At 35.4% G+C, this 15,037-nt stretch overlaps 1 protein-coding gene and 1 long non-coding RNA gene across 3 annotated transcripts; one reads left to right on the top strand and one right to left on the bottom strand.

Annotated features, from left to right (window-relative positions):
• Positions 1-407: 407 nt before the first annotated feature.
• LOC110600627 (DNA topoisomerase 6 subunit B) lies at positions 408-7,349 on the bottom strand. Of its 2 annotated transcripts, none has more exons than XM_021737496.2 (19): positions 6,991-7,349; positions 6,837-6,889; positions 6,585-6,682; positions 6,279-6,419; positions 5,832-5,969; positions 5,626-5,677; positions 5,430-5,494; positions 4,941-5,047; positions 3,503-3,605; positions 3,270-3,355; positions 2,923-3,119; positions 2,648-2,763; positions 2,454-2,539; positions 2,191-2,263; positions 1,730-1,821; positions 1,473-1,611; positions 1,310-1,404; positions 1,051-1,225; positions 408-868 (listed from the first exon to the last, which is right to left on the bottom strand). In XM_021737496.2, the coding sequence occupies exons 4-19, from the start codon at positions 6,351-6,353 to the stop codon at positions 722-724; spliced, it is 1,746 nt and encodes a 581-aa protein (XP_021593188.1). In that variant the 5' UTR covers positions 6,354-6,419; positions 6,585-6,682; positions 6,837-6,889; positions 6,991-7,349; the 3' UTR covers positions 408-721. The 2 variants fall into 2 exon arrangements, with proteins under 2 accessions (XP_021593188.1, XP_021593187.1); XM_021737495.2 differs by having other exon boundaries at positions 6,279-6,384.
• A 1,101-nt stretch (positions 7,350-8,450) lies between these two features.
• Positions 8,451-9,956, top strand: LOC110630645. Its single transcript, XR_002490407.2, has 3 exons — positions 8,451-9,307; positions 9,400-9,492; positions 9,583-9,956. It is a non-coding gene; the product is annotated as an uncharacterized LOC110630645 (long non-coding RNA).
• Positions 9,957-15,037: the final 5,081 nt, after the last annotated feature.

Raw genomic sequence — 15,037 nt, 5'->3', positions numbered from 1 at the left:
GCTTGATTGGCAGTTTTCCTGTTGGTATAATGGTAGCTGGCAAATTATATAATACATTTTGTGCACATGTTTGTGCATTTTTACTAATATAAAATAAACGTTTTACCTATCCTTTAACATTTCATAATTTACCGACATAGATGCCGTAAAGCCATCAACTGCTGGGTGAGATGCCAAGTTCTTCCCTCGGCCCTGGGGTTCTGATAGAATTGAGCTGTGATTTGATTGTTTGTAGTGGGCTTGGCCCTTATAAGATGATTCTTGTATGAAATACATCTATGATTTTTAATATAAATACGCTGTGGAAATAAAAAAAATAAAAACTCGCTCAAAGAGAACTTTTTTTTTTAGAAAAAAAAGGAAATAAGACTGTTAAATCAAATCTCAAGAAAATTTAAAAAGAAAACTAAAATCAAACTGAACCCTATCCTTTTCTCTTTATGAATTTATAATATGGTCATCAAATTTCACACTGATCCACCAGAACGTGTAAACAAAGAAGCTGCTCTGCATGTACACAGCTTCTTCTAGATGATTTACAATACAATACAATACATCACCAGTATTTGGGAAGAAAAAAAAATCATTCATACAAATCACAATCGACATCTAATTTCCTTTTATCACAAACAAGTTAAATAATGAAATGACCTGTGTAACAACAGTCTTCCATCTATGTTGATGCAGATGTAGAAGGTAATCAAAGAATATCCCTAAATTCCTAAGAGATGAGTCTGAAAACAAAGATGGGACTATGGAAGTCGATGAATTTGTTTTCAGATTCAAGCGTTTGGATATATATATCTTCTCTTGGTTCCTCACTCACTCCACTTTGTGTAGCATACTCCAATGCCATTTCGTAGTCCACCTGCAAATACCAATATATGTATGAACATCTCCAGCAACATTTATATCTCCCACTAACCATGTTAATAAATGTACAATTATTTAACCTGCAAATACCAATAGTTCACTGTAATTCAATCAAGAACTATTACGCCCCTGCCGACATTTATAACTCCAAGGCAAGACCAAAACTAATTAACTCACCTTTTCAACATGCTGAGCAAGCTTTTCAGTGAGCGTGTCTTTTGTAATCAAACGTGCTGATACTTTTTCAAGTATATCAGCATCCTCTTCCTCAAAACATTTCCTCTTTGATGCATGTAACTGCGCCATTTCTCTCAAAACATCATATACAGCGCCTGAAGCATCAGGAATATACCTGCCATTTTGAGGAAATTATGATTCAGTACATGCAGATAGTAACACATGAACATATTGCGTCCAGGCATTTGGTTGTAATTACTTGCTTAAATTTCGTTTCCGCTCCTGTTGCTCCCGAGCCTGCATTTTCTTCATAATTTTGGATTTTAGCTGGATGCAGCATTGCTGAATGGCATACTGCAGAAACTATAAAGTTAGCTTACGTTTTCCCAATATGACATGAAAATGAAAACCAAAATCCCCACCTTGACAGCAGTAGCAATCTCAGTGATATCATCTCCAATGTACTCCTTTCCAGTCCCTTTAAAGGGGATTTTTGTGCTCACAATGCTTACAAAGACGCCTATCTTGTCTTGTATCTGGTTAATCTTGTAACTAGCCCAACTGAAAGAAAAAATAATATATATTTCAGCTATATGTTCTGTTTGGGTTAATTTTAACAACATAACTGTCCTCACACCACAATATATCCAAAAGGAATTATCATACTTTTAGATCTTACTTGATTCTCTTAAGGGCAGTCCTGGTGACAACATCAGCGCCCTGCTCGAAAAGGAGTGGTATGCGGTTTGCAAACCGAAAAATATTCAATCCCTGCATTTTTTTTTAGACAGGCAAAGTCACTGGAAGAATGATAGACTTAGCTAGCTTTCTGCAATAACCAACACAAGAGAATAGGAACATAGGAACAGAATCCCTGATTTTGCACCAGTCACATTCATACACCTATGACCAAGCATGCACGGACATGAAAATGCGTGTGTGCTTCTTCTTCTTACGCATCTGCTAAGGTTTATCTTAGCCTATTACTGACAGTATGCAAAATTAACATCATATTCACCGTAAGAAAATTCTGAGACAACAGCATCATAAATACTGTTTTCTCTCATAAAGGGGAAAAAAAAGCAGTTTTCAACTTATCTCTGATCCCCATACTCAAGTACCTTGTGTTAAGGAACTTACCTGCTTAACATCCTTTCCACCCACGCTAACGCCAGCCTCCACAAGAAATGGGTGTCCCTCAAAAACTTGAGCACTGCACACGGAAGCAGGCAAGGTAGAATGGTTACAATATATTACTGTTTATCCATAGCAGGGCAAAGTCCAATAGTTAAAATATAAATTTCATTTCGAATACTAGGTATTATTTTTACTCCATTATATGCAATTAGTTTTCTGGGAAAGGAAAAAAAAAAGATTTAGCAAGAAAAGATTTTGAAAACAACCTGCTTGAATAAGTGGCAACCATGTCTGGATGCAGCTCCTTTATAATTCCAAGACGAAGATTGTATTCCCCTGCAGGACTAAGACACTAAAATACAGGACCATAAATGCAAATGCTAGGAACAAAAATACATAGATACCAATGTAAAGGTACAGCGCAGTCAAGTGAACGAGATGGTCAGAGATCAGGACATACATCACCAGTGGGGTCATCAAACTTGGCTTGACGAAACAACTGATGGATCCGAACTATCTGTTGATCAGTCAGAGACTTAATGGGCATTTTTGGGCTAAATTCTGGACCCATTTCCCCTAAAACATTAGAATATGAACTTGTGAATTGAAAAAGTACAAAAACCAGAATGGCATTTTGGTTGTTTCTTTATTTAATTGACATGCCATATGCATATCAAAGTATTTTCTTGACTAGCATAACCAATTAACAGATTGAAGTTAGGTACAAATTATTACCAATTAATCGTTCAGCATGTGCCTTTCCTATGTTTACAAATTCATGCTGAAGAAACTGCAAAAGGTTCTGTTTTGAAGTTTCTGCAATTAGGCGTTTGATCAACAACAAATCAACAGATGATGGATGATGCTTTGTCTCCAGGGGAACAGGGGGCATTACATCTGTTCTCCGTGCAAAGTTTATAGTTACATTTTTGCTGCAGGACAAAAAAGGTACAACTATAAATCAAGAACATGTATGCATGTTTGCTACATGCTAGATTGTTTGACAGTATGGCAGCATCTCCAGCAGTGGGAGCATAATTGGATGGGAGAGGGGGTGAGGGAGAGAGGGAGAGAGCACATACTCAGATGTATCTGATATAAATTTGAAAAGAAATTGGGCATAAGGAGTGATAACAGCCATTTGGCGCATGTAGTGCAACATTTTGGACTGCAGCACAAAGGAGATTAGTGTTAATCAGACAACTTCTATCACTTGAGTTTATTCTAGTGTCCTACCCAAACATAAAACAAAACAATTAATAAAACCGTGATTTTAGAAAATATAATAAAATATTAAATGTATGCCCCATCATACACGGTAAGTTGTCCAGTTCCCCTCAATCACCACTTGAATTTCAGCTCCATGCCACCTATCATCATTTTTCCTTTTTTCGTGAAAATGAATATGAGGAACGTTCCTGATTAAAAAGTTACAAAGTATTAATTTTCCCAGGAGTGTTACCTTAAAATACATTTCAATATTGTCAAATATATTTTAACATTTTCCAGTAACTAAATAAAATATAGAAAACGATAGTTAATGAGAATTTATAGGCCAAGTATATATTTAGACACTTGAACTATATCGTTTTTGTCCATCTCACACCTGAACAAATTTCGTGACCTAGAATACACCTGAACTGATTAAAATCATTACTTATAAACACAATTTTGCACAATCCTTTGAATGTGAAGAGAGGGAGTGGAGAAATCAAGACCAATGATATGAGACCCATAGTGTCTGCAAAGATGAAGTTTGGGTGACAAGGTCTCTCTCTCTAGTGCGTGTGTTTGTGTTTTTGCGATTTGATATATCAAAATAAACCATCTTATAATGACCCAATCTCAACACTTCTCCATATCAACCCAATTGAAGTTTATAAAACCTTGATTAAAAAAAAGCAGCAAACTAAACTTGATCTTCAAAAACCTTGTTCTGAGGAATGCAGGGATAGGTTCTCTAATGCTTTGCACTATACTTTCTCACTGGTGGTGCTACTGCCTTGATCTTCATAATGCTTGGACACTAGAGTACTTTCACAACATATGCTTAAAGAATAGTGACAATAGATGCTATGATGGATATTTTGCACCAATGAAGACTCTGCAACTGAAATTGCTCAATGCTTAGAGACTGAGCACATTGGAGCGGCTAGATCTAAGGCCGTGGCCTCGAGAACCGTAGCTGAGGCCAAGATTCTTGGGGAAGATTGGAGCTTACTATGGTGGTGATCGTTGTAGGCATGGTGAAGAATCCTTATGGTTTACTGTGGGTTATTTCCTCCCCAGCAAACAGTGATCTCTGACTTTGAGGTTTACTGTGGATCCTTCTTTGTAGAAGCAAATGGAGGAGACACATTTTTTAAAATAATAGTTCTTTTAATTTATTAATAAAATAATCATATTAAATTAAGATATATTCCACGTTAGCATCAATTTTATATGGTTAACTCGCTCTTGAGCACGTGCATCTGCCTAGGTTGCTGACTGTACCAATTTGTGTTTAATGGTTTTAAATTTGTAGGTTTAAGTGTTTATTAGGTTTCGATTTTAGTACAGGTGTGCGATAGGTAAATCTTAAATAGTTCAGGTGTTTAAATAGGTATTTACCCGAATTTATATATTTTCATATACACAAATGAATAAAAAATAGACTCAAAAACACTGCACACATAAAGTAAATGAATGTTCAGCACTTCATTAGAAAATTATTGAAAACATTCATGCTGTCTGTCCATATATTTAAGCCATACCGATGAATATCTATATCCAGCCTGCAGAATGAAATATAGTTTTGGTTCTTCATTGACGACGAGATCTCAATAGGAAGTCCAGTACTCATTTTGGACCATATCAATGCCTACGCAAGTAAAATGAAAAAAAAATTAATAGTATATTTTGCCACAAGTATCAAGTAGGAAAGAATAAAAACAAATAATCCAATTAGACAGCATTCATGAATATTGATTATGAAACTACATTTATTTAAAGCAACATCCAAACATAATGTATTTATAGCTATAAAATGCCATTTGTAATGACGTGTTTATCATCTTGATTTCATTGGGAAACCTGACATGCTGAAAAGTATACTCGATCTGAGAAAAGGTTTTAGATTTCATACTGAAAGGGAAAAGCAGATACATTATAATGACAATGTAATGCACGTGCACATGGTTTTATAGTTGCAGTTATGAAGATTCAAAGACATAGATGCATCAAGCTCCAGTAAAAATTATTACCATTTTTGCACCGAGACCAAACTTTCCACGTGTCTGCTTGAGCCCATATTTTGTCCCAGACAGGACTGCATACAAAAATACACTTAAAATCAAGCTGATAGAAATGCTGGACAGTTATCTACAAATAAAACAACTATCACTATCCATCTACAAATTGGTAGCATATGGAAACAACAGCTGGTGAGTAACTACTAACCCCGTCCAAACATATTTGGGATGTCATCATGTGGCATTCCTTTTCCATTATCCTATATTCAAAATCAGTGGCACTTGTGAGCCTTGATATGTTTAAAATAAAATTTGGGGTCTATTCAAAAAGGATCATTAAAACCAGAAGGTCTAGAATATTAATAAGCCCAAAAATTATTCTAGAAGAAGAATGAGCATGAAAGTAACTCACACCTTGCATGTGACTCTGTAAAATGAAGCCTCACCTCGACCCTTCATGCCCTTTGCAGATGGTTGTTCTTTGACTTTCTTCCCAAGCGCAGCATTCTTTGCTTGCATTTCCTGAGCACGAGCTTCCTTAGCTAATCTTTTCTGCAAGGCATTAAAAAATTGTGGAGAAATAAGGGTTGGAGAACTGATAAAGATAATGTCAACAATCAATCATGAATACCATAGTTCCAAAAGTCCTCGAGACACACATAAAATCTCGCTTGCAGGCAAAGCAATTGATAATAAAGTTGAAGCAACTTTACTAATCAAATTATGTGACACACAAGTTTTAAACCATCAAGAATCAAACTCCATAACTGGGAGGCAGTATGATTCAACTTCAAAACACAGAATTGCAAATGCATCAACAAGAGCAACAAATCAAGGAATTCAAGCTATAGGTTAACATACCTCACGAGCCTTAGCTGTCTCATAATCATCATAAAGTTCCTCATCAACTCGCTCCCGATCAACAAGACCAATCATTGAATTGAACTTGCTTTTCCCTATTTCTTCACTGCAGCAATCAATTGAAGTTAAGACTAGTGATGCCTGCGTTCATGTAATGGATATTACTTTTGCCAAAAAGGATAAGAGAGGGGTGCTTTACCCACTAAACATTGTTAGCAGGGTTGCAGTTGCACATGATATGATGCTACCCAACCCATGCTAGCCTCACAAAATTGCAATTGCAAATGCAAAAAACATGGAACTTACATTGTAATTTCTACAAAGGGAAGCTCAGAAATGGACTCCGCTGAATCAAGCGAATTTTCAACAAGTTCTCTCACTGTAGTGTATAGGCATTTCCCTGGCTGAAATACACACAGCAACTCATAAAAAATACTTAACACACGAGAAATAGATTTTTTTTCTCCCTCTCTAATTTTCTGACGCATAAGTTTAAGGCAATATTGCTCAATTCGTCAATAAATAAGCACGCATTAATGTTCTAAACTTGAAACTTACGTTGTCAAATCCCGCAATATTCTTGTTCTCGGCGAAGAACTCGGCTGGAGATTCTGCTCAGACCAAACAAATCCCAAATAAATCATCCCCATCAAACTTACACATACGCGTATGTTGCATATATGGAGAGAGAAAGAGAGAGAGAGAGAGTAACTCTGCTTCAGAAGGCTTTCTTTGGCCTTTCTGGGAATCTTGGATTTGCCTTTCTTTGGTTCCACGGGGCTTTCACTGCTACCTCCTCCAGTTTCCATGGAAATGGCCTTCTCCTGCAATCAATTTCGATACTGAGATAGGGTTTTGAGACGTTATCTACATTGACCGAATTTTTTGATACAGTGGGAGAGAATGGAATGCCAAAACCAGCACTGCTAGGGTTTCTCCAGACAGGAAATGGTAACCAGAATCTTGATACAGTGTGATAACCTATAAAGCTAATTGGCAGTAAATGCTCTTTAGCCTGCTGTCAGTGATCTTGATGTCAACAAAACCAACGGTGTGGATTGGATGTCCCTGATTCTGATCAGCCGATTGCACAAAGTTCATAATTTTACGCTGCAGCCAAATATTCCATCTCAGAAAATCCCTTGTTCCCGCCAATATTTAGACATTCAATGATGAGCCAAACGACATGACAATATACTTAACAAGATGAATTTATAATTCTTGATTTCTTCTGGACTTGTTGGCAATTATATTACACCAAGCATATTACAAAAAGAATTATATTTAGCAAGCTGAATCTATAATTCTTTCAAATTTCAGTATCTACCATTTGTACACCAATCATATTACAAAAATAATTATTTTAACAAAAAGAAATTTTTTAAAAGAATATATAAACATAATATTTTTATTTTTTTAAAATAATATTTTATATTTTTATTTATAAATTTAAATAATATGACACATTTTTAAAGTATTATTTCATGAATTTAAATTAATAAAACTATGGACATTTTCTAGAAATGCAAAAAAGTAATAATTTAAAAGTGTAAAGATATAATGTATTTGTAAATAATAGAATAAAATATTATTATAATTAATCATAATACTAATTTTTTATTGTTATAATTAAATTGTTTGAATATATAAATAAGTATTGACTGAAAATTATTTATAAAATTGAAGTATTTATTTCAAGAACATTAATTAATTTAGGAAAAAATTAAATTAAAAAATAAAAAATTAGAAGTTGTAATTTTGAAATTAGAATCCAAATTATTTTTTAGTTAGTTAATTAAATTTTCTAGCAAAATGTTAATTATAGTTTCAGTTAATTTTCAATTAATTTTAATTTTAATTTGAAATTTGATGGTTTCTTTTGATTTTAGTTAAGTTAATTTTATTTTAAAAAATAAAAAGAGAAAAAAGAAAATTAAAAAAAGACAAAAATTAATTTATTTTTAATTTTAATTTTATTTTAGAACCTCAAATCCTAACTTTTTTTTTTCACCTTTTCATTATTGGCCATTGGATAAAATTGTACAAAGTACCTATACAATTGAATCATAGTCCTCCAATATCTTTTTTTTTTTTTTAAATTTTTAACCATTTATCTAGAATTTTAAAACGCAAACATAAACCCCTCAATTTTACCGTTGATGGGGAGTTCTTTTTGGGAAGATGTTTGGGTGAGTGATCTGAAATTTGCCTAGAGAAATAGAATTGCGTTTCTTGTTGTCCTTCTGCCCAAAAACGACACAGCTTCGATCCATGAAGCTTCTCCCTATACAAACCTCAATCGTTCCCAGTCCCTCTCCTTCGTTCTTTTAAGTCGGCAACCCATCATCAGAACACATTCTCAGTCCAACACAGCCCCTTTCATTGTATCCTCTCCACCGACTCTCACAATAGATCCACCTTCCCCTTCACAGCTAAATCCCCATTTCCCGTCTCCTTCGACAGCTCCCTCTCCATAATTACAAACCCATGTTCCTCTGCTGTGTATATTTCCACCATTTATATCTCCCGCTCGCACCAACCAAGAACACCCGCCGGCAGCCTCTTCTTCATCTCCCTGAACCACTGTCACAGCCCGACCAACCCACATTCAACCCCGCAACCATTTCCTCCTCAACTGTGGTGATTCCATCGAAACCCATTAGATGGCTTTCATTGAGTCGTTCCAGCGCCGCTCGTGATAGGGCTGTTCAAAATTTGGTACAAAACTACCAATCCGACTTATCCAATATCCGATAATTTGGTTGCAATGTGGAATGTGGATAGGGTTGGATTGAACTGTTTTATTCAAAGTCTTCCATTTTCTTGGTTGGTTGGAAATTATCCGGTTAATACCGATTTAGAGAGCTTCTAAGCCTAACATCTTTGTCATAATCTGAAATTTCCACCATAAGATCTTAGGATATCATTTCTTTGCATTTCCAGGGGACAGATGTTTTTGGCTAAGAGATGAAGAGTTTGCTCGCCAAACTCTTGCAGGTCTCAGCCCATACAGCATAAAATTAGTCACAGTTTGAATCTAAGAACTAGTTGTTCCATTTTCTTTTTCATTGCATAATATGAAGGTTAAAAATATCTTCTCTCTTGCCTGCCAATCCTTCAGGAATGGCCACTGAAGAGTAAACTGGACCCTGTGATATATGGACCTCTAGAAATAATTGAGGCAGAAATTGGAGGTATCATTAAAGTTGAAGAGGTAAATTGAACAGTAAAACTAATTTTTATAGCTACAAATCGCTTATTATGATAATTCTCTAGCTAATAGATCAAACTGTGACGAGTTCAGGCCATAAAACAAAAGAAGCTGTTCATCATAGATTATCATGATCTTTTGTTAAGCCAAGAAAACTTAAAGGCACAACATTATACGGTTCAAGGACAATATTTTTCCGAACTCCCAATGCCACATTAAGGCCACTAGCCAACGAGATTCAAGCCTAGTAGTGTCTGATCAAGAGCTCCAAGCATGGTGGACAGAAATTCGAACTGTAGGACACTATGACGATGTAGGCGTGAGGAATTTAAGGCAGGAATTATGCTATCAAATGTTGTCAAATTTGACAACTTTTGTGAATATTTTGTTTACTTATTTAAAATTAATTGTTTTCTGTTTAGATTATGATTTAAGATCTTATTATATCTTAATTAGTATATATTGGCGGTAAATACTTATGGAGATGCGTATTGGAGCTTGAAACAAATCTGGATTCCTTACAGGGACAACTCCAAAACCAGCTGCAAATGACAAGCAATTGGAAACTTGGTTCATTGATAATAATCGGGTAAAGAGTTGGCTTATGGACTCTATGAGTCCGCTCTTGATGTTTAATGATTCATCCGTCTTCAAACAGCCAAAGAAATATGGGAAGCAGTTGCAAAAACATTTTATGATGGCTCGGATGAAACGCAACTCTTTGAACTAAATCAGAGATCATTTACTACTCATCAAAATGGTAGACCCTTATCTTTATATTACAATAAACTGATTGGCATATTTCAGAAAATTGATGTTTGTGTTCAAACACAAGAAAATAATATTGCTGTAATCATATCGCTGCACAAATATATGACTCGACTTCGAGTTCATATTTTTTTGGCTGGCCTTGACCCAGAATTCAATCAAACTTGAAGTGAAATTTTGAGAAAAGATCCACCTTTGGATCTTGAGTCATGCTGTGCATATGTCCGTAAAGATCACAACCAGAGACAAATAATGGAGGAACCTAAAGTCCAGTCAGATAGCATGGTTCACTTGACTGCCCGCACACGCTCTGCAAATTCCCAACAAGCTAAAGGAAAAAAATCCGGCACTAAAGGAGGTAACTATGTTTACACTCATTGTAGTGAGGAGAGACATTCTAAACAACGTTGCTATGAAATTATTGGGTATCCTAAATGGTGGGATTTTACGAAGAAACCTAGGAAGAAAATTGGGCAAGCTGTCATTACTACCACCAACTGATGAAGAAGTGATTGCATCTAATTCAAATACAGCTGCAGCACATGTTGCCAAGACTGATAATCCATGTCTGTCCAAAACTTATCTTACCATGAATGATGCATGAATTATTGATGAAGTATAACCAGGTGTGCATTCGGTCAGTTCAGTTCAAAACTGAATCGAATCGAATAAATCAAAAATTAAAATTTTAGTATTTATAAAAATTAAACTAATTTTAATCAGAAATCAAACTGAATCGAATCAGTTTGATTCAATTTGATTTGATTTGATTTGATCGATTTGAATTTTTAATAAATTTTAAATTTTTTATTTTTTATACTTTATTTTTAATATTTTAAAATTTAATTAGAATATTTTAACATTGACACGATCTAATCTCTATATTATTGAAAATAATATATTATTATCATTAATCGATTCAGTTTTATTTTTTTTATTTTTTTCTGACCAAAACTGAACCGAATCGAAATAACTAAAATTTTTAAAATTAAAAATCAAACTGAACCGAAATAAATAAAAAATTGAATTAAATTTTTAAATTAATTTAGTTTGATCGATTTTTTCAATTTGAACCGAATACGTTGAACTCAGTGCAACTAACCACGTGACAAATTATTCTACCCATCTTTCCTCTGTGTGTTCTTCGATTCAACCTCACATCCTCACTGCTAATAGAGGAGTTGCATGTGTTATTAGTGAAGAATCAGTACATGTGTCAAATTTCATAAATCTTGATACCGTGCTTGTGATCCCTTCTCTTTCTTCCAAGCTTTTATCTGTTAGCAAAATCACAGATTCTTTAAATTGTACTCTTAACATTTTGGCCTAATAAATGTATTTTTTAAGGATATTGCAACACAATAGACTCTTGGCTGTGGTATTAGGCGTGGGAATTTGTACTATCTTGATTACATACCTGGTCAAGCTAATAATACGGAAGGAAGTCAAGGAAACAAGGATATGGCATGGTTGTGTCATCGTCGTCTAGGACATCTATCTATCGTTTAATTATCTTTGCAAATTGCAATTAAATTTGTTTTTTAAGGCAGATTTTAAGTTTAATTGGGACATTTATGAAATGGCATGCAGATTCTAAGTTTAATCGGGACATTTATAAAATGGCAAAGAGCCATAAAATTTTTTATTTGGTCAATTATAATAAGAATATTACATCTTTTGTGACTGTTCACTCTAATATTTGGAGACCTACTCAAATTTCTAATTTATCTGGTGCTCATTATTTTATGACATTTATTGATGAGTATATTCGTATGATTTAGATATCTCTCCTGCAAAACAAAGAAAAAGTTTATTCTGTTTTTTAGAATCTTTATAAAATGGTGGCTTCAGTATCAATGCCGAATACAAGTTCTTCAATAGGATAATGGTGGGGAGTATATAAATTCTGACTTGAAATTTTTTTGTCAAAAAAAGGGCATTTGACACCAAACTTAATGTATTAATACATCGTAACAAAAAGGCTTGGCAGAACAAAAGAATCGTCAAATACTTGAAATTGTTCAAGCTTCTTGTTTGGAATGAAAGTACCACGAGAGTATTGGAGCAAAGTTGTTCATTATGCCACATATCTTATCAATCGAATGCCATCAAGAGTCATTGATTTCAAAACTCTATATCAAAAACTTCATGAACTTATCTCAGCACAGATTGGCCAAATCTTGAACCACGTGTGTTTGGGTGTACGGCATATGCTAGATCCACGAGTTGTTCGTTGCATATTTGTTGGATATGCATATTTTAAAAAGGGATATAGGTGCTAAGATCCTAATAAAAATAAAATGAGTGTAACTCGAGATGTTGCATTCCATGAAAATCGTCCTTTTTTCGGTGGTCATGAGTGCTCTCTTCAGGGGGAGACAACACTTAATTTAGGTAAAGACAACACTCATGAGTTTCCACAACACTCATGAGTTTTTTCAGGAACAAGCGCTAATTGATGTGCAACCAAATGTTGAACTTTTGGGTTAATACACATCCTGAAATTGTTGATGGTATTCATGAAAATCAAGATAGTACAATTTCCCAAGGCACTCGAACAGTCATAGAAACTTCGGATGTGTCTCCTCAAGTAACTTCTTTACCTTCATCTCTTGAAATACATGAGTCCACTCCTCTTAGACCTAAACCAAGATATCCAATTAGGATAAATAGAGGAATTCCTAAAATTCAATATGATCTTGATGTTAAAGCTAAGTCTAAATATCCCATTAATAATTATACCTCTTCTCATCGTTTGTCAAAATCTCATACACTTATTGTAAATCAATTATCCCATATATCTAATCCTACAGGAAGCATTAATGAATTTAAAATGGAAGAAAGCTATGAATAATGAAATGGAAGCCTTGTAGAAAAAACATACATGGGAGCTTGTATCACTACCCAGTGGGAAAAGAACGATAGAGTGCAGGTGGATTTTTACAATCAAACTCAATTCCAATGGAATCGTAGATCGCTACAAGGCAAGACTCATTGCTAAAGGGTATAAACAAAAGTATGGAATTGATTATGGGGATACATTTGCATCTATAGCAAAAATAAATACCATACGAGTACTTATCTCCATTGCAGCAAATCAAGATTGGCCACTACGACAATTTGATATCAAAAATGCATTTTTTAATGGAACCTTGATATGGATTCCCCTGCATAATCTGTGATGGTAAAGTATGCAAGCTAAGAAGAGCTTTATACAGATTAAAGCAATCTCCTCAAGCATGGTATGGAAGGCTCTCAACTTTCACGAAGAAGACCGAATACAAACAGAGTGATGCAGATCATACACTCTTCGTCAAGCAAGTTTTTAAGAAGGTGACCGCTCCTATTGTATATGTTGATAATATGGTTGTTACAGGAAATGACTCAAATGAGATAGCTGCCCTCCAAGAAAGCCTTGCAACTGAGTTTGAACTTAAATGTAACGACCCGAAAATCGGACCGCTACCGGCGCTAGGATCCAGGTCGGCTTAAGGCCGCCGGGACCCGTAGCAAGCCTGACATACAACCTGTAAACCTGTTTAATCTCATACATGATCAAGAAAATACATAAAATTTAAAACTTTTCTTTCATACATTCTCTCGTACACCAAACTCAACCTGTGCATGCACTGAACATGGTCATAATCATAAGCATTAACCCCTCTATGGGATCTCATCAATGCCCCAATGGGCAATATAACATACGTTGAGTTGGTTTACATGAACATCACAAAACATCTAAGATCATGTATAAAAAGGGATACCTTACACATTGGGTCAAGCACAATCTCTAATCCTCAATATCAATACATACATTACTATTCATAACTTTACATCATTTTACAATTTATCATGTCCACACTATCTATTACATAGACAAGACTTCAATACTCTTGCTGACCTCCTGGTCTACCCTGTACCTGCAAACCTGGGGGATTAGGGAGAGGGGTGAGCTACTAGAGCCCAGTGAGCAGAATAATAAAACATTTAAAACATATGATAACATGGAATGCATCACATCACAGCTAATCACATCACGGATGGTATTGTCACCAAAAGTCCTCTACATTCCAAAGTGCCGGGACGTAGAATGGGTCAACCGGTCTTTCTCTTAACATAACATAACATAACATAGTATTCCAATGTGCCAGGGACGTAGAATGGGTACAACCTGGACTTTCTCTTACATCGTGCCAGGGACGTAGAATGGGTACAACCTGGACTTCCGTACTATACCGTATCATATCACATCGCATCATATCGAGGACTAAGGATCATCCAATAACCATCCATATCATCATCGAAATTATGCAATGCAACATATTCGTGAATTCTAATGCAACAACCTAAATCATCACATGGCATTCATGATGCATGAGCATGTTCAAACTGAATAATTTATTTGCTTTAAAACATAAAGGTTTATTCTACTCACCTCTGGATAGCTCTGACCAGACACTGGGGCAACTGACTCACTGCTGGGGCCCTCGGTTTCTCGGGTCCGAACCTACACAGGTGGACTCAAATGAGGGACCAAACAACTAGAACATAACTCTAAAAATATCCCCCAAAAACCCCCTAAAACACCTCAAAACATTCATGCAAAACATGCAAAGGAAGGCTGAACAGGGTACTTTCTGCGGCAGGTTCGGCGGCCGAAAGTCCCTCCAGAGACGAAAGTCGGGCAGGTTCGACGGCACCTTCGGCGGCCAAAACTCCCAGACAGAGACGAAACTCAAGCATGTTCGGCGGCACTTTCGGCGGTCGAAACTCCCAGACA

The sequence above is a fragment of the Manihot esculenta genome, chromosome 14 (assembly GCF_001659605.2).
Source record: "Manihot esculenta cultivar AM560-2 chromosome 14, M.esculenta_v8, whole genome shotgun sequence".
Taxonomy (NCBI): domain Eukaryota; kingdom Viridiplantae; phylum Streptophyta; class Magnoliopsida; order Malpighiales; family Euphorbiaceae; genus Manihot; species Manihot esculenta.
The sequence above is the reverse complement of the archived record's forward strand: the minus strand, read 5'-3'. Positions and strand labels throughout refer to the sequence as shown.

Bases quoted from the DNA above. Each gene is read 5' to 3' on its own strand.
- LOC110600627 (XM_021737495.2), bottom strand. From the start codon at position 7,087: ATGGAAACTGGAGGAGGTAGCAGTGAAAGCCCCGTGGAACCAAAGAAA. The intron at 6,683-6,836 runs GTAAGTTTCAAG...TGTGTATTTCAG, and splicing joins ATATTGCGGGATTTGACAAC to CCAGGGAAATGCCTATACAC. The intron at 5,678-5,831 runs GTGTGAGTTACT...TTTTGAATATAG, and splicing joins TTTACAGAGTCACATGCAAG to GATAATGGAAAAGGAATGCC.